This window comes from Anolis carolinensis, chromosome 4, assembly GCF_035594765.1.
Source record: "Anolis carolinensis isolate JA03-04 chromosome 4, rAnoCar3.1.pri, whole genome shotgun sequence".
Taxonomy (NCBI): Eukaryota; Metazoa; Chordata; class Lepidosauria; order Squamata; family Dactyloidae; genus Anolis; species Anolis carolinensis.
The window spans coordinates 25,764,579-25,785,218 of record NC_085844.1 but is presented as its reverse complement, the minus strand read 5'-3'; the positions used below and the strand labels follow the sequence as shown (position 1 = coordinate 25,785,218).

Sequence of the window (20,640 nt, the reverse complement as noted above, 5' to 3'; positions counted from 1 at the left end):
GTATAGCCAGCACAGAGGAAATATCTCAGGTTTGTTTATCTGATGGGTCACTATCAGTATAAGGTCTTATCATGTAGTGTATTGGTGTCTAAATTGACAGACTGATGGACTAAGTAGACAGAGTACTGGTCTGAATGTTCTGCTATTTTAAAAACATAGTACAAATGTTTGGCATTGCATGGACAGAACTTTTTGTTTCTCTCAAAAATTTTGTTTCTCCCAAAAATTTGTATCCAGTTTCTAGACAGTGTAGGCTTTAGCATTCAATGCTCTCATGATAACTTTGCCAAGGGTGTTGTTATACACTTTTCCTGCCGTAGTTATGTTGTCCAAGGTATTAAGTTAAATCAGGATGGAAGGGGAAGAGTTGATAATGATAGCATCCAGATGGCCTCACTGGCATGCTCAGGAGAGTTGACCTCTACCAGCATGGCTGGGCCTGTGGCATTAAATAGATCTGCTGTATTCAGACCCAGGCTGGTTATAGTTACATGTCTGGAAGTTAAGCAGGAAACTGCAGTGATGATATGTCACGTAGCCCATTCTGGTGAAGACCTTCTACTAAATGTTTGTATGAGTCTACTTGGAGGGCCTTTTGTAGATGGTGTCAACATAAAGTTATGTGCCCTCAAAGAACATCAATAAGGCCTACTTTGACTTCTCTATAAGCCGATGGTTAATATTTCTTCATTTTGAGTTGCTGGCAGTATGTTTTTTTCCTTTTCTGGAGCTTTGTTATATCACCATTGGAAAGGTGGGACTGGCTCTCCCTCCTAGAGTGATAAGGATGATTTATAGATCAGAAACCCTGAAGTGCGAGGGAGGAGCCAGATCCAGCATAAAGGATTCCCTCTCCACAGCTGCAGAAAAGGATGCTGCAGACAGTAAGTACCAAAGTTCTATTTTACAATAAAATAGATTATTTACAATATTACAACAGTAATGAAAAATAAAAATGTGACTTGCAAAGAAATCTAAGCAAACCAAAATATTGAATCTTTAAGAACAATATGAAATTACTGTTAACAATAGTGTTAGTGTAACTATTATTAGTACTAGTGTTCTTTAAGTTCAATATATTCCTGAAACTATATGAAGGCTTAAGAATCAACATTTTAGTTATAATAATATTCACTAATACCTATTTTCTACCAAATTCTGCATTATGCAAGAGAAATAAAGGATTTCTATTTATAACTTTGTCCCTACTGTGAGGCATCTAGTTGGTTTCATTGCAAAATTGTTAATACAGCAGAACTAGAGAAAACTGGATCACCTCTTGATTGAAACTTGGTATTACAAAAATGGGAACTACTAGTTATGGAAAAGCTGACATCTACCACACAAGATTACCAACCAGAACTAACCTCCTTTGCCATGGTTTTCTTTTTTATTAAATCAATCAATGACAATGGGTAGTTTACATGTCTTTCATGATCACATGTAGATGTATGGTGAGAGGCTTCAGTTGAATTATCAATGTAATGCTGTTTTCTTATTCTGCAGAACAGCGAGTTAAAGGATTCTTATAGACATTGTAAATCTTTTTTTGAATAAATAGTATATAATCCTTGGAGAAATAGTATATAATCCACAGGGAGTTTTTTGTCATATTATTAGTAACTCAATAAAATTAAAAATTAAGAAATTGTAAGGTAATTATGATTCTTTTCATCTTTCTTTTGATGAGAAATCAGAAAGGGCCACACTTGTCAAGTCTTACTTATGCTGATTGTCATCAGTGCTGAGGATAAATGGTGTGAACAAATTCTAGCTCGAGAAAATTACCATTTCATTGGATTCAACGGAGAGAGTCACCACCATCTTCACCAAGAAATCGGAGAAGACTTCAGTAATTTTGTAGTTGATATTAATGATCAATTATATTTTGCTACCAGTCCCTGGTTGTGCAGTTGTTTGTATGAAACATACCAAAGAGATATTATTAGTGTTTTTAAATTTTTTTTGCTGAAATCCTACCATTTCACAGTGGACCTTACTAGTTTCTCTGAGACTTCTGAATAGATACTTATGGAATGAGCAGGATGTGACAAATACAGATTTCCTTAGTTAATAAAAATGTATACTTTCAGATAACAATCAACTTGTATGCACAGGCATACAGATGAAAATCTTTAGCTGTATCTGTATATGTTATTGTTTGTACATTATTTTGGTAAATGTTATTGGTTTTTTTTAAAGGCCCCCTTGAGGATGCTGTTGAGGATGAAGAGGAAGAGTGTCTATCTGAGGAAAATGACATTATCTCCAAAGAAGACTTTCCTCTGGAGGGAAGCTTTTCTGCAGAATTTGAGTCTGGAAATCTGAGCTGTGAAGAAGTGGAGTACTTTTGTAATAAAGGTAATCAGTGTAATGCAGAGCTCGGTTCAGGTTTCACTTAGGTCGCATCACAATCCTTGGGAATATTTTACACAATTCCTAATTTTAGCTGAACTGATTCATTTCAATATGAAAGTCTGTCTATAAATCTTAATGACCCAATGCCATATTTTCAGCATTTGAAGTTGTGAAATGCAGTGCTTTGTCAATGCTTATATCAGATTAAGAAGCAACTTCTTTTTATAGCACAGTCTACACCAGTATGGTTTTTTTGTCTAATAGCCTTATAGATATTTAGCCTTATAGACATTTAGTTCTGATTCTAACTGTCATAAATCTCTTGTTTGGCATTAACCATTCTGTGTGACATTCTACTTTTCCTTTCTCCATACATCTGTGGAACAAATATATAGGATCTTATCCTCACTTCAATAAATGAAGCATGTACAGCATTCCTTTTAATGCAAACAGACTCTGACAATGAGAGAAGAATTTTTTGGTCTAGAATGATTAAATATGAACTGAATTGAGCTGGGTCTGGCACATAATTGCATTTTAATGAAATAAAATAAATGTAATGTGGGCTTCCTTTGACTTTTTTCTTGGCTGGAAGCAGAAGAGTCAGTGGTCTCTTGAAAACATTAATAGAAGCAGGAGAATCACAGGATAGGTATAATATCTTCACGATGTTCAGCTCAGCCCAGCCACATAGGACTTAATAATTTAGGAAGGAAAAGCTTAAACATATGATTCAACTTCACTGGTGTAATTCAGTCTAAATTCAGTCATTTGGGTTTGGGAATGTGCTTTGTGTTTGCACATTCACTTTATGTATTTTTCCTTCCTCCTTGTGCTCCTTGCTGAACATGAGATTTCCTGGACTGAAAGACATCTGAACTGGGAAACTGGATTGAATATTCTTTGGAGATAGGAATCTCAAATCATGATTTGTTGAACTGAGGATGTGATGTCTGAATCAGGCTATTGATTTTAATGGCAATGTTAAACATATGCTTAATTCACTACCATTGGAATCAATAAGTCTTGAGAGGTTTAGGTTTTGTGTTGTGACTCTTATTCACCAATCTTACATTGATAAATGAATCTTGGTCATTTCACATCTTTTTGGAATTAGTAACAACTAAATTCAAGCTTCAAAAGTGAAAATCAATGCAGTTTAGTTTGTATTTGCAATCAAAGAGACTTGGATATAGAAGCAGAAGTGTAATAAATTGTATAAGATTCCTTTGTATTATTGATATGGGTTTGACTATGTAATGCTGCTTTTAAATAATGGCCATATATAGAAGAAAGAAGACTGTTTTCAGAGAAAAAAGAGAGAATCAAGCCATGATTATAGATACAAATAATATATCCCATTCCAATCACAGTGCTGTGTGATTCCAAAATACCTTGCCTATAAGACTAGCAAACTGTCTAGTCAAACTGAGATCAAAATGCTTTGGTTAATCAGAACAGCAATTTGGCAAATTATTTCTGGGGAGCTCAGTAATTTATAGATCTCTCTTCCACGTGCAGCTGCTCTATTCCATTTTAAACCCAGAAGATGTAAAGAATATGACAGGATTGTTCATTTATTCCCCCAGTTTTAATTATTATAAATATTACTCATAAATACCAAAATAATCTTACACCAACAAAATGTTTTTAAAGCCTAACGATAAATGTCAATATGATTATGGATTTTGAATGGGAAGTTTGATTTTACACCTTTAAATTTGCACTTCCATTTGTACATTTTGATGTTGCTGATTCTGTGATCTTTAGAATGATATTTGAGAACCTAGAACTAAGAACTGAGATTAGGCATATCTTTCTGGACTTGGGTATAGGTGGGTATTTGGTATCAGCTGACTCCTTGTGAACTCCAGAGATACAGAGATGCTGTTGTGGTCTTCCTCTTTTTAATAGATCTTCTCAATCTATTCTGAGCAAGGGGTGTAAAGAAATGGCTGAAAAAAATGTTCTTTTTAAGTGAAGAGAAATGGTTGCTAGAATTAATGAGAATTTTCACAGTTTGGGATTTATTCTATGCAAAATTAGCATGTGGTAGTTTTGTGAAGAAACCAGAGCTTCGTTTTGGAAAATGGTATTTCTGTCTGGAAAATAATATTTCAGTGTAGAAATATTAATTCCTGTCCAGATAATGTTTTTTCTATAAAAATCAATAAGATGTGTTTATTTTATGTAGAATAAATATCCAATTACAGTGTTTTCTGTGTAGAAAACTGATTCCCCCCCCCCCCACAGGAAATAATATTTCTGTGTTGAAATATTGTATTCCTTGGAAAAAAAGATCTATGAACAAAACAACCATATGAGATCCCCCTCCCATGGAATAAGCTTTGAATATAAGCAGCCTTCAAAAACTATACAGTGTTCAAAGACTTTTTTTTTTACTACAGAAAGAAAATTGCTGAAATTACTCAATGCTACTTTTGAAAAGAAATTTAGTGAAGAATTGTATCCCTATTCTGTAGTGGTCAGCAACATGGCATAAAGAAAATTTTTGTTCCATTATAAGGTTGGGTTTGGATTCAGTGGTATCATTTGGGGCGGTGCAGGGGGTGCAGACTTTAGAGGGATGACATCAAAATGTCTTGTCCCCACCTCCCACAAGCTTCCCACATTGGCTTACTTATTATCTATCAATAATATACATACCAATTGTTTCTGTGTTTTCTTCAACTCATGTCTCTAGCAATCATTGGTTCATGAGGTTCCTGTTTTTCAACTCATTTTCAGCTCATTCTGTTTTTTCTTGTATTTCTATCTCACTTTGCTTCAGAATGCTTGTACTCTTCCTGATCCTCAATACCTGAAGTTTCATAAACCATCTTCTGACATGCATTCTCTGTTCTTCTTCTCAGTTCCCAGACTTCATACTGTAATTTTTAAAAATTTCAGCTAAATTGACAACTTTGTTTTTTCTGGCCTATGAACTATGTTGTCCTCACAGTAGCTGAATTTTTTAAACATCATATAAGGCAGAGGCTTCACTGCTATAAACAGTGCAAATTATGCAAGTCATTTCATGCATACCAATCTGGGATTTATTTATTTTATTTGTTTCCTGCTTTCCTCTCAGCATGAAACTACTTTAAAATAAGACAATGCAATTTTATGTAGGAATGTAATGCTAAATTAAACTTGCTTTTATAGTTTTAATTAACTAGTAGTTTTCATCCAGTAGCTTCATCTCTCATTATCAACATGATAGATTTTTGCAACCATTTTGTACTTTGCCTTGTTGCTTGTGGACGTTACAGTGCTGAAAACAAATGAGAAATATATCACTGCTTATAAATTTCCTTTAGTCATGTTCCTGGCTCTTTGTTCTGGAAAATTACAATAATCAGAAATTCCAAAGTATGAGCTAGAATAGCATCATAATTTACATGAAAAATAAAAAGCTGGTTCCTTACAGAGCATGTTTTTGTGAACACAAAGTTTGCTTTTCCAAAGACCAAAATAACAACACTGACAATACCTTTTTAAAAAGGGCTACATGCTCTTTGACTACTTGACACTCCATGTGGCAGGTGATATGTACTGTAATATTTATAAAAGAAGCTGTAAAACTACCCTTCACTGCCACAGCTACAAAATGAAATTGGAAAGGATATTTCTAAGCATGAAAGTGTACATAAACCCACTAATCTCTTTCCAACGGAGGCAGTGTGACAGAAAAGGCCTACTTTGAAGTATTTAGAGAACCTATCTGGATGGAGTAGGAGAATATAAAGTCGTTGCTTGGATTTTCAAAAAAATACTTTAGGAAGCTTTGTGGAATGGGTAAGGGGTTCCATAGAAACCTATGCAAAGGACCTTGGAAATTCACTTGAAGTTGGTGCTGTTCGTTTCTTTTACAACTTCCTTTATACTGTTTCTGATTTTTGATGTCCAATCACGTTCCATGCTCCAAAGCATATCAAAGGAGAATCACTTATCTTGGTAACTTTAGCTTTTTGAGTACAAAACAGAAAGCACAGATTAGCACAAAGGCTGTGTCATATTTTGTTATTGAAAACTCAGGTGATTGAGTCAGAAATCTGAAAGTTTAAGAATTGGATTTAGTGAAGTTTACCATGGTTTGGAGGAGGTCTTGGACTTTGGATGCAAGACAGATTACATTCACTGCAGTATATATACTATTAAAATTAGCCCATTGCTCTTGAGTGACTGCAAATGAGTCCATAAAGTTTGCTGCAATTCACTAAAAGACTAGTTTGTAATCTTCTCCCTCTCCCCACACTTTGCTTGTGTTTATTACATTATTTTAATTATTATTTAATTAATAATTAATTATTAAGGGGTGCTTTGCTTGTGATTTTGGTGCACTAAGGCAGAAGGGGGTTGGACTAGATGGCCCAAGGGGTCTCTTCCAACCATCTTTATTATTTTTATTATGATTATTATGATTATGATTATGATAATTAACATTGAGGCTATATTTGTTCCCATTTTGTTTTTTTTTTACTTCAAAATAAGATATGTTAAATGTGCATAGGAATTTGTTTAATTTTTTTTTAAAAAAACCTCTAGTCTAGTTCTCCAATGGTTTGAGAGAGAGTGAACTAGCCCCCCTGTTTAAAATTTTGAGGACACCTGGATTAGAGTGTTGGATTATGATTCTGGAAACGAGATTTGGATTCCCATTTGGCCATAGAATCTCACTGGGTGACCTTGGGCAACTCTTAACAAATCTTGCTATGAAAACCCCATGAACTGCCTTAGAATTGCTATCAATTAGAAATGAAGTCACACAACAGCACCAGCAGCAAGACACAAAGAACAGGTTATAGAAATAAAATGATATTTCCCACCATATGCTCTTTTCTCCTGTTGGCAGGGAAGGGATTGGTTTTCTGTGTAAAATGTGTGGAATAAGATCAAGACATTTATTACTGAAGATCTACTTCCCCAATGCTTTGAAATTCCAATGTTGCCATTGCACGTGATGGGACGACTGCAGAGGGAATGTTCAAAATGGCCACCTGGAAAAGTGACAATATATTTCTCATTTGTAATTGTAGCCATTCTTTTCTCAAATATAATTCCATGTTCTATAATATAGTTTTGCTACAAGAAGAGACAGGATTTGTATTTTTGCACCATAGCTTTATGAATATTATTGTGATGGTCTCAATCAAAACTGGGCTAGAAGCCTTTACTTAAGAGCATGAAATTACTGTCATTTTGGACTTTATTGCATGGAGGGCAATCGTACAATACCATGCACATGCCTATTGTATAGCACCATGCACATCCCATTTCTGGTCTGCCTCTTCCATGTGATAAACTCCTCAATAGCTGCACATTGCACTGCATTTCTGTTACTGACTTGATACAACAGGGCCATTCCACTTCTATGCCAGCATGCTGGCATTGACATCAGGGGCTGTATTCTTCTCCTCTCCACTGTTCACCCTCCTGCTCTCTATTCCCAAGGCAGTAATTTTGTGATTTTAAGGTGCATTCAAATTTTTAAAATAAACGTAGCTGGGATTGTGAAATTGCTTATATATTGTGGAATAATGGAAACATGGGAAGACAGAGTTACTAGGTTGTGTAAAAGTATGGCCATTGGCCCCTGCTCATTCCAGTATGTTGTTATGGAAATAAAGGAAAATTGCATTTTTGGCTGTGTTCAAAGCATTAATGGCATAGTCAATGCTATTCATAGTTTAACTATAGTCACAGAGTGTTCAGTACACTGTAGTAGAGAGGCAGTAATACATAATTTCTTAGGTGTTAATATTGACATCTTGTGAGTTGAACAGGATATTGACATCTTGTGAGCTGAATATTTGTGAGATGCCTGGACCATCTTGGCCTTTGGCTGGAAAATTATTGAGATAAAAGTATTGTGTTGCACCCATGATTTCTTCAAAAATAATAATCCCAGTTGCACCTAAGTTGAAAGTGAGTTGCATCACATTTGAAAAACAAATGTCATTATTACATTTTTAAAATATGTGCAGAGAGAGATAGAAACCAAGTTGGTGATTGTCCAAATCATTTTAATATTGTATGTGAAATTATTTGCACAGTTAGTCGTATGTGCAGAATAACATCCATTTTACTGCTGAATGCCTACTCGTTGCTAATATTGAAAAAAAGGAGGTCTGAAGACTGCTGATAAGCAAGTTTTGCAAATTCTTGAATCAGGAGATATATTCCAGAAAACGAATGTCTATGATGCAGTTCCAAAGCCATGTTGCTGTACCTATAAATGATCTAGATCTGTGTTTGTTCATAAAAGCAGTGAGAATAAGTAATTGGCACTATCCCATCTTCTGTACTACTGATTTTTTTTTAAATGATGTATAAACACCGCTATACAAAGGTGATACCACTGTAATCTGAAAGAGATGCAAAGCATACCTGTGTCAAGAAGTGAATTATTTGACATGTTATTCCACCCCCCACATTTTGCTTTTTTATGCTGTTGAACATGAAAGTGAGAAGTTGTTGAATTTAACCAAGAAGAATTTCTTTATTCATCAGAAGAGATACCTGAATTGAGCCCATTCTGGCTGCCTAATGCAAAGAAATGGCAGATGTTAACAGAATGGATATTATAAAGATAAAAAAAACCAACCTTAAGATCACAGGGGCTTAATACACAAGATTCTCTGTTAACCGGCATCCATGGGGATTGGTAGATACTAGATAAATGTAGTTAGGGTTAGGGTTAGGATTATTAATATTGGAGTATAGCAATTAAAAGCAAATAAAGACAAATAAAGACAAATCTAATGTAATGTAACATTTCCACTAAAATGACTTGATTGTAATGTTTAAAGTACAATTTCTTTCATTTTTTTGCCTGTTGCTTTAGAAATTAGGGTTTATGAATTCCAGTTAACTGAGAGTCTACTGTATAGTGAGACTTGCTGATAGATGTCAAAGCCTGTTAATCTGATGAATTAAGGTGTTTAATTTGAATAATAACAGGTTATCATGAATGTGATATTGCCAGGTTTGTGTACAAAGTTGTGGACATTTAAATTTGCCATCCAGCCTCTTTCACAGCATGCCCCAGCAATGTACAACAGCTTTCTTACAATATCACAAAACCTATCCTGACTACCTAACATTTTTCCAGCTTGCTTTGAACCAAAGTAAATGACATGGAATCATAGGATCATATGGAAGAGACCACATGGACCGTCTAATCCAACTTCTGTCATGCAGGAAAAGCAGATTGGTTTTAATATTCACTATCCCTATTAGGGCTGTGTGATTGATGAAAGTTTTAAAACTCATTACAAAATAAACGGGCACTGGTGTTTCATTTCTAAAGTGTTTCTAAAGTGTCTTTAGTGAAAATTTTGTTACTATAACAAGAGTAACATAATTGTGTTACTTTTTTTGTTTTAGTAGTTGTAGTTGCACAAGTAGGGAAAATTCAGGGGCTCCTTTCTCCTTCATTTTACAGCTATTGGGGTGAAACTTGCTACAATGGTAGAATACATTTACTACTGTTAGCCCATCAAGTTTCACAGATTTTTGGGAAATTTTCAAAATTTTTATAAATAACATATTAAAAATGAAATGACAAGAGCTATCTCCTTAAATTTTCTATATAACGACACAAAATAACAGGGGATCATTTTCCCCAACTTTCAGAAATATTCATACATCCACTGATTTTAGGGAATTAATAAAAGTTTTGACAAAAATTGTTTGTTTTTTTTAAGCCATAACAGTTATCTCATTGAATGTGTCTCATATTAACCAATAGAACTTCCATTTAGGGAGTTCTTCCCAGTCCATCACAGAGATTTACTTACTAGAAGTATCACTCAGTCTTCCTCTTTCCAGATTCAACAGTTCATTGGAACACTGGCTGGTTGCTGCTATGGAGGGACAAGTTTCTCCTCTATCCTAATTGGGATTTTCTGATGCTGAGCAGAATTCTGGGAAATGTAGTTTAGGGCAGGGCCTTTTGAATTCTCTGGCATAGGGCTCCTCGACTTCCCAAACTACATTTCCCAGAATTCTATGTTTTCTCAGTCTCTTTCCCAGCAAACTCTGCTTTCTCCCTGCCTCTTCCCTCTCCTAATGGTTAGAGACTATTAATTTAAAAAAGAAAGCCAGCCTTTTTGGCTTTGCTTTGCTTGCTTGTGCGGAAAATCAAACTGACTTTGGGAAGCTTTCGAAATTTACAAAATTCAAAAGAAAAAGTATTGGGTAAGTTTCGGTTTTTAAGTTTTTGGCACAGTCAATGCCCACATGTCAGATATCACATAAGTACGAATTTAACAAATTTGATATGACTTACGACAACTAATTAAAAAGTTGTAAACACCTAATAGCTATGTTGTCATTCCCCCCCCCCCCCCTCCTGATGAAGATTGTTTAATCTGTCATTTCAGAAACTATACAGAGAAATCTAGCTACCTTTGATTGCAAATAATGTTGGCATCAAAATAGCAACCAATTTGTATATAAACTAAATGAAGATTTATATATAAAATGTAAGGGGCTCAAGAAGGAGTTAATAATCTAGTATTATGTTCTTAATATTACAAATTACGAGAGACACTAACATTATATCTGCACTGATTCTTTGTTCTTTTCTGCATCTCTTTTCTCCTTCATGCTATTTTTGTGTGGAGTTGTCATTGGCACCATCTCTGATGCTAACTAAATTCTTGGCAGCCTATTTCCCGGTGTCCCTCTTACCTTTTGTTGACTGATTTTATGTGAGCATGTGTAAATATTTTCTGTAGGTTTTGTGTCTTGCTCTGATATTTAATATGTTTGCTATTTTTCTTTCATTATCCCTGTATGTATATTTTAAGATCAGCAGGAATGTCTTTAAAAAAATAGAATAATTTCAATCAGTAATAGCTTTCTCCTGCCAAGCGATGTCTTTAATGACATATTTTCAGCTCTTCTAATGCAAGAGCAATTGGGAGCAGGATCAGCATAAGGCAGCTATACCATAATCACGTTGGGTTCAATAGGGAGGTCTTTGCAGACAACTTTGTTCTTTTTTCTTAACGGGATTAAGAAGCTCAGCCCTTTAAATTTCTTGCATATAACAGTGACATTTCCAGGGTGTGCTTAGACCAAAGAGTTCAAAGTGAAAGAATAAAAAAAAATAACCCAGAAAAGCCGATATGACTTTGTTTTTTACCTTGCTGGAGGAGCTGTTTGCGCAAATCGTCTATAAGCTTATTGACCTGCATCTTTGACTCCTTGTTTTCTCTGGATTTGGCTGGAGTGTAGACACTGATAGAGCACTGATAGAGGTGATTGAACAGCCCCCAGCTTTGCTTGGCATCAGGCCCCTCATCCCCCCCAGGACTGACATTATCTCTCTCTGACAATACTTCATGTTTCCTCAAGCTTGCACTTCCTTGATTTTATTATTTATTTTAAATTCTTCCTAGAGCCTTTACGTTGGATTTTTCAAGGAAATGAAGGGCATACTAATTCTTTTTGGTAAGCAGAGATAGTGAATAATGTATGATGATGTCTGTTCTCTTCCTAATGGAAGGAAGAAGATGTTTCTGTTTATAATGACAAGAGTACATTTAAAAAATCTTCAAAGGATCAACAAAACCAACTCCCTAATTGTTTTGCACATGTATGAAAGTTGGAGATTAGTTTGCAAAATGTGTTTTAGGATATATTTAGTCTATTTCACAAGTGCTTAAAATCACTGTAAGCAGTACAGCCAAAATACAGATTCTTTTGCTGTTCTTTTAGTTCACCCTGCAAAAGAGGCAAGTTGCATGCCAAAACTGGGAGCTGATTTTGGTCTGCTGTGTGTGTCTGTTTCAGAAGGGGTCATATCTGAAGAATGTTCTCATTATGTTTATGAACCTTTTTTCTTATGAATTTTGGGTTATTGTGCAATCATAGTGCAATCTTTTAAAATAGCTCTTCAATTTAATCAGAATTTGATGTTGTCTTTCAAGTAAAATGAAAACACAAGTGCATGGAGTTGTATTTGGGAAAGACCGGTCTCATGTGAGGTCAGAAAATAATTTCAACTTCAGATCAGTTATAGCAGGAAAGGCAGGTCTGCTTCCTCATTTGTAAAGTATGTTTACAGACTTACAGAATGTTTATAGAATTAATTTAAGATTACTTTCTCCTTGATATTCTTCATTTCTAGCTGTGCTGCAATGTCTTAATTATTTAGAACTATGAATATGGAAGCAGGTTTACATACAGTATGTGTTTGGTCCTATTTTTAGGTGACTTGTTGCTAGTTTTTTCATTCTATGCAAAACTAAAAAGAACTAGCTAACCACTGGGATGTCAAATTGCTTCTTTGATATCTTCCTACCTTGTCAAGACAATACTGCTCTTGGTATATCCTTATGATATCCAGTGCTCTGTGCTAGTCCCTGAAGCACACACTATTAGCTACTATCTGACTTGTAATAATTGGCCTGATAGATTCTTGGCAATTGTTATCTTCCTTTCTTAACACCCATGATCTCATCCCAGATATAATAATCATTAGGGCCTATCATAATGGCAACACTTCTATTGACTTCTGTTGAACCAAGCATAGGCATTGATAAACATGATGATGCATATCTTCAATGGTTTTAGTCCTTTTCTAGCAAATAAGCATTTGGTGCTTTTGCTGCTGTATGAGTCCAGAATTTCAGATGGAGTTTTAGAGAAATTATTCAAATGTTGTGGATGGTTTATTCTTGTATATGGATCATTCATGATGGGAGGGTAAACAAAAGATGTATTTTAAAATAAGTCATCATATTTAATGAATAGCAGAAAGGTCCTTTGCAAGAAAAAATGAATGCAGTGCTTTCAGAAAAAACTCTTCTGTCAGCATGTTGTGAACGAACATGTCAGAATAATCTCAAATTAAAGTCTGGGGCTTGAGTGTTGGAACAGGTACATCCTTATTTGTCTGAACTTTCTTTCTAGCGATTGACTTGTACTTGCCTTTTCAGATGCTTTTGTCTGACCTTCTTATTTATTTTAAATTCCCAAGATGCCCTTGCCTTAGCACTTCTGGGTCTCCTCCACTGTAGCAGAACAGCAAACCTCTCCTATAGCCATATGTACCAGCGGGGTAATCCAAGACATTTTAAATGGTGAATCTTTTTGCATAGCTAGGTGGAGATTGTAGAGCAGGGGTCCCCAAACTTTTTAAACAGGGGGCTGGTTCATGGTCCCTTAGACCGTTGAAGGGCCGGACTATAGTTTTTTTTGGTTTTTTTTTAAAAACAATGAACAAATCCCTATGCACACTGCACATATCTTACTTTGAAGTAAAAAAACAAAACAGGAATAAATACAGCCTCAATGTTAATCATAATCATAATCATAATAAAAATAATAAAGAGGGTTGGAAGAGACCCCTTGCACCATTTACTCCAACCCTCTTCTGCCTTTGTGCACCAAAAACACATGCAAAGCAACTCTGACAGATGGCCACCCAGCCTCAATGTTGTTAATAATAATAATACATCACACAGTCCTAAACACTTAGGAAGTGTTCGACTTGTGATTTTGTGATACAAAATCCTGTATATATATTTCATTTGCTGTGATATACTGTGTCTTTGTGTCAATAATAATAATAATAATAATAATAATAATAATAATAGGGTTGGAAGAGACCCCTTGGGCCATTTAGTCCACCCCCCTCCTGCCTTTGTGCACCAAAAGCACTAGCAAAGCACCCCTTAATAATTAATAATTAATTAAATAATAATGAAAATACCATTATAAACAAGCAAAGCTTTGGAAGGTGCGCACCAGGCGAGGGAGGAGATGAGAAAGGCGTGCGCCTTTCTCTCCTCCCCTGTGTCGCACGCACTTCCTTGGTGGAGGAGGAGGGAGCCGCTGCCACAGGGGCCAGATAAATGGCTTCGATGGGCCGCATGTGGCCCCCGGGCCTTAGTTTGGGGACCCCTGTCCTTGTCAGGACCCAGGCTGCAGAACACCAATAACCATGCGCAGAGACCAGAATCTATCTAATATCTTTATTAAGGAAATATATAAAGTCAATAAAAAGAAGTGTAGAATATAGTTCAGAAGTAGACCTTTCAGGAAAGGTCAAATATAGTCCAGGAAAATAATGTCCAATATGCAATATTAAAGTCCAAAGTTATAATCCGATAACCGAAACACACACTTTGCCAAGCAAAGTGTGGGGAAATGGCAGGGTCCTTTAGTCCAATGGAACTTGACAAACAAGGCTGGAAGCAAACTAGATTCTTGGCAAACAAGGCTTGATACGTGGCAACAAGAGGCAAGAAGCAAGGGCTAGGTCCGTGGCAAGGTCCGTGGAAACAAGGAAAGCTTGATGCTAGAACAAGGTCCGTGAAACAAGGCTTGGAACTTGGTCCTGGAGGCAAGGAACTGGAGTAGCATAGTCCACACACGATCTCACTCCACAAGGTGACGAATTGACTCCGCAAGGATTTCTTAGCGGGTAAACACCTATATAGGATCTTGTTTTCCCGCCAAGGAACACTTTCCCTGGGGAACAAGAAACGAAACCTATACTGTGTCCAGATGCATGACTCCTTAAGATTTCCCAAGGGAAACAGGCTTAATCAGCTAATTGCCTGGCAGCAATCCTGGCGCTTCTGCGATTCGCCTCCCTAGCGCCTCTATCTTGATTATAATAATCCCGGCGAGAAAATGGGGGAGATTTCTGCTCAAGGCTTGTTTGGCTGACTTCTTGTGGGCAAACATCTTGCAGGTGCGAGGGCTCCATTTCTGGCTGAAACGGTAGGAAACCCAAGTTTTCCTCTTCATCTGCCACAATAGTACTGGGAACGGGACTACATGGCCCATGAGTCATCACAGTCCTAGAGAAATCATTCCAGAAGGCCACTCTTCACCCACAAAGGAGATGCTGTGATGTCTACTGAATCTGTTTTAACTTTTAACATGTCACAAAAAGTGTGACAGTCACTCTTCCCCACTCAAAAGCTAATCATGGCCGGCGCATGGTACTGAGATAGCCTTGGTCGCCTTGGTAGTTGATCTACGCCGGGAACTGGGCAGGGGGAGTGTGTCCCTGCTGGTTCTGCTGGACCTCTCAGTGGCCTTCGATACCGTTGACCACAGTATCCTTCTGGGACGCCTCGCTGGAATGGGACTCGGGGGTACTGTTTTACAGTGGCTCCGGTCCTTTCTGGAGGGTCGTTCCCAGATGGTGTCATTGGGGGACACTCCTTCCCACCTGTCACTAAGGAGGCTGTTCAGGTCCTGCACTGGTGTCTGGCCGCTGTGTTGGACTGGATGAGGGCGAACAAATTGAAATTGAATCCAAACAAGACAGAGGTCCTCCTGGTCAGTCGCAAGGCCAAACAGGGTATAGGGTTACAACCTGTGTTAGACGGGGTCGCACTCCCCCTGAAGACACAGGTTCGCAATCTGGGTGTTCTCCTGGACTCATCACTGAGCCTGGAACCCCAGGTTTCAGCGGTGGCCAGGGGAGCATTTGCACAACTAAGACTTGTGCGCCAGCTGCGCCTGTACCTTGGGAGGTCTGACTTGGCCATGGTCCACAGTCTGATTACATCCCGCCTGGATTACTGCAACGTGCTCTACATGGGGCTGCCTTTGAATACTGCCCGGAAGCTTCAATTAGTACAACGAGCTGCAGCCAAGCTTATAACCGGAGTGGCGTACAGGGAGCATACCACTCCTCTGTTGCGCCAGCTCTACTGGCTGCCAATATGCTACCGAGCACAATTCAAAGTGCTGGTCTTGGCCTACAAAGCCCTAAACGGTTCTGGTTCAACTTACCTGTCCAAACGTATCTCCTCCTATGAGCCTATGAGAACTTTAAGATCATCTGGGGAAACCCTGCTCTTGATCCCACTTGCCTCACAAGTGCGGCTGGTGGGGATGAGAGACAGGGCCTTCTCATTGGTGGCTCCTCGGCTGTGGAACTCCCTCCCTAGTGACATCTGGCAGGCTCCATCCCTTTTGAGTTTTAGAAAGAAAGTGAAGACCTGGCTATGCAAGCAAGCATTCAAAGAATAAGTTTTGTTAGCTTCGACTCGGTCTGGATTAAGGTTTATGTGCAAGGTTTTGTGGATGAATGGCTCAAGTATTTTGTATTTTAAATCTGTATATTGCATATTGCTAATTTATTTAACTGTTTTAACTGCTTATGTTTTATTCTTTTGTATTGCTGTATATTGGCATCGAATTCTGCCAGTTTTGTAAGCCACCCTGAGTCCCTTTGGGTGAAAAGGCCGGGATAGAAATTATAGAAATAAATAAATAAATAAATTTGAGCAAAGTAGGGGTGCTGCTTCCCCTGAATTGTTTTGCAAAACACTTCTGAAAATCCAAGCATCCAATGAACTGCGCACTCCCGATTTATTCCTGTAGCAATAGCCTTAAATGTCCCAAATCAAATGTGCTGGGGCCCTTTTGGAGGTATGGGAGGACCTCCTTTGATACGTTCATTGTTGTTGACCCTAAACTGGGGGCCCACTCATCCTTGGTAATGATGATGATGGGGTGGATTTATAAGACAAAATAATGTCCTTCTCAATCTATGGTTATGGGTAAATGGCTTTTATGACAGTATATTACCACATGTGGTAGGATAAAAATGCAACCATTGTGATCAAATATTTATTTATTTATTTATTTGGATTTGTATCTCACTCATATTGTTAGGGCAAGACTTTCAAAACAATGCTTAATCCAATATAATGTAAATACCCACATAGTACAGATTTTGTAGAAAGGCTGGGAAATAGCAAGTATCATATTGGATTGTATATACCACAATCCAAAAAAAGCTATATGAATATACATGTGAGAAAACCAATAGAAATTGGATTTTTTCTTGGAGGTTTTGGGACTAGCAATTCCTGTTGCCAAAAAAGGTCAACCAATATTCAAATCTAAAAAGGACTTGCCTCTTTGGTGCTTAGAAATACTGACTTAGGAACATATATAACTATTTTTTCATATAAATTGTACACATGTATGTACACACATGTGCACAGACTGTTTTTTTCTCGTGTCCTGGTGCCATTTAGAACTCTGAAAATGTCAGCCAATGTAGTATTACGTATGTTTGGGTTTTGTTTAAGAAGTATAATTGGAAAGCAAATCTTAAAAATGCAAACAAAGCTTTCTGCAAACTGTAAAATCATTCAGAGGAAATAACATTAAACATGATCTCATGTTCAGTTACATTCTCAGGTTTTCAGATTTTGAGATGTTTGTATGTGGCAGCACAAAGATGGGCGATGTGTATTTCATGGAATATGGCTGATCCTTTTTTCTCTCTTTCCCTTTTTCATTTGGCAGCTAGAGATCTGGGTGGTTCAAGTATGAAAAGCAATATATTGCTTGTCAAAAACACTTTTTAAAATGTCATTTTCTAAGTAATAAGCACCTATTATTAAGTGATAGGCAGCAGTCAGGAGAAAAGAGCATGAAAACATGAGGTATAAATGAGACTAAATAACTGCAGTGGAAAACCAATGATTTCCTCTCCTCCTTTTTTATCCTATTATTGTCAAGACAAGACTGAGTTTTGATCTGGAATAAAAATACATAAAAGTGCATGTGTGTTAAAAAAATTAAATTAGAAAATACAATAATTCTTTACTAAAATACAAGCCCACAATGCAATAATTATGATCTTGGACAGATAGTTGGCTAAATGGGATGGCTTCCAGATGAAACATTTTCCCTGGAATAGCTTCATTTTTACAGACAGGCAACTGTTGTTTAATTGTGTTTTCTTCTTGTTGCAGTTGCATTTTTAAAGGCAAGAGAAATAACAACATTTTGTAAAAAAAAATGAAACAGTAGTGCAGTTTCCACTATCATGAGAATAACACAGTTGAAATATGTTGTCAATTAAGGACATAGCTAGATTTGAAGGTGCTGCTTTTTTGTGTGTGTCAGGAGCGACTTGAGAAACTCCAAGTTGCTTCTGGTGTGAGAGAATTGGCTATCTGTAAGGACGTTGCCCAGGGGATGCCCGGATGTTGATGTTTTACCATTCTTGTGAGAAGCTTCTCTCATATCCCTGCATGGGGAGCTGGAGCTGACAAAGAGAACTCACCCACTCTTCCCAGATTCAAAGGTGCTGCTGAAAGAAGGTACAACCTTCTAACAGCCTGTTTCTGTTTAAGCAGACTTTCAGCAAGCAAGCAGGAGGGCTTCTTATGGGCAGATTTTATCCTTTTGGAACTTCTGTTTGTTTAAAAATGTTTTAATGTTGTTTTATTTGATTTTAATTGTTTACATTTTTAATTGTTTTGGAAGCCACCTCTATTTCATCTGGGAGATAGGCTGCATAAAAATAAATAAACAAAATGATAAATAAATAGACAATATTGCAGTAATTGCAAAATAATACTCAAAGTATAGGAGAAAGAATTTGGACCATATCAAATGGAAGGAGAAATGGCCTCCCATTTGGGATCCGTATGGATTTCTGGATCAGTGGGATATTATAGGTTGACTCTGATACTGACAAAAATATAACAGTTATTAATAATGTTGATGGGAGATCACCTGTTTGAAGTCAACACAAAGGGTTGGTTAATATTTAGTTGACCATAGGACACAATGAAATCAATGTGAAAAGTATGCCTAAATTACTAATAATATTACCATATAATGATATAGTAAGTAGGTAAAGGTAAAGGTTTCCCCTGACGTTAAGTCCAGTCGTGACCGACTCTGGGGGTTGGTGCTCATCTCCATTTCTAAGCCGAAGAGCCAGCATTGTCCGTAGACACCTCCAAGGTCATGTGGCCAGCATGACTGCATGGAGCGCCATTACCTTCCTGCCGGAGCGGTACCTATTGATCTACTCACATTTGCATGTTTTCGAACAGCTAGGCTAGCAGGAGCTGGGGCTAACAGCGGGCGCTCATACAGCTCCTGGGATTTGAACCTGGGACCTTTTGGTCCACAAGTTCAGCAGCTCAGCACTTTAACACACTGTGCCACCAGGGTCCCCTAATGATATAGTACAATATAGTAATTTAATACTTATATTGTGCTATGCTAATAATATATTGTATGTACATTTGATTTGTAAGCCGCTCTGAGTCCCCTTCGGGGTGAGAAGAGCGGGATATAAATGTACTAAATAAATAAATAAATAAATAAATAAATAAATAAATAAATAAATCCAATTCATTTCAATATGAATTCAAGTGCATCTAACTTGAAAATTAACAACCTGTGTGATAGTTCAATTTACTTAATTATATTGTATGAAATGGAGTTTGCGCTGTCATTTGGGCTACCATTGGTTTGTTTTCAAACCAGCATTATTTTTGTTTACTGACTTAAGGCAGCTTACAAGTAAACTGGAATTAGTGGAGGCAAAATTAACTATTGTATCCAACTCATGGGGTTTCCTCTGTAGGTAGAAGTTATCCCTCCCTGTTTTCTCCCCCACATACCAAGTGCTAGGATCCTTGCTCAGTTGAAGTTTAACTCTAAACAGCAGATTCCAGAGGCACACAGGCTCTGGTTTCTTGCGTTAAGGGACATCTAGTTACAACTGCTATTAAAAGAAAATGAATGCTCAATGAGATGGACCTTTGGAAATGGTTTAGCAGAGTTCTTCTCATGTTCTTGTATTTGTGAAACAAGTTGTGGTTTCCTGCAGTGTAAACACACAGTGGAAATGGAAAAATGACTACTACTGTTATTACAAAAGAAGAGCTTGCCATGGCACTCAGAATTTAAATGTATTATTTAGTTAGGAAGTATGTAATTGAGACCAAGATCCAAACTAAAGCTTGCAGAGCAAAAAACCCCATGAACATTTGGTTCATGATGGGAGTCGGGGAGGATGGAGGCAATCAGCACTGACCAGATTTTCAGTGGCATCCAGAGAGCTGTCCCCTCTATGTTTTGGTCTAATATTTAAATACATTGTTGAACAACTTGAAATATTTTGGAGATAGCACCTCTAAACTCTGAACTAAAACTCGGAATGAATTCCTCTTATGTGAGCATCAAAAAGAAGTAAGTGTATATACAGTTGAGTATGTGCAAGTATTCCCGTCGGTTTGGTAATATTTGTAGTTTAATTTTAGATTTTTGCTTCCAGTAAGTGTCAATTCAAACTCCATTCCAAACTTCCATATTTCCCCTCCTATGTTCTAGGCAGTTTTCTGTTTGTAACTGGAAATCCTTTACTGAAAGCTATCTTGTCTGATGATAAAACCAAGAGTGTATGAAGCTCACACATTTTTCATCTCTTTTATGACCTTATCTTTCACAAGCGGCTTCTGTGAAGGTATCCTAACTATA

At 37.1% G+C, this 20,640-nt stretch overlaps 1 protein-coding gene across 2 annotated transcripts in view; it reads left to right on the top strand.

Annotated features, from left to right (window-relative positions):
* zfpm2 (zinc finger protein, FOG family member 2) overlaps positions 1-20,640 on the top strand; it is a 372,116-nt gene that overhangs the window by 76,421 nt on the left and 275,055 nt on the right. The window contains exon 2 of one of the 2 annotated variants that reach the window (XM_062980094.1): positions 2,203-2,361. The exons of the other annotated variant lie outside the window; for it this stretch is intronic. Coding sequence (XP_062836164.1) covers positions 2,203-2,361 — 159 coding nt within the window. The remainder of the gene's footprint in view (positions 1-2,202; positions 2,362-20,640) is intronic. 2 annotated transcript variants of the gene reach the window in all.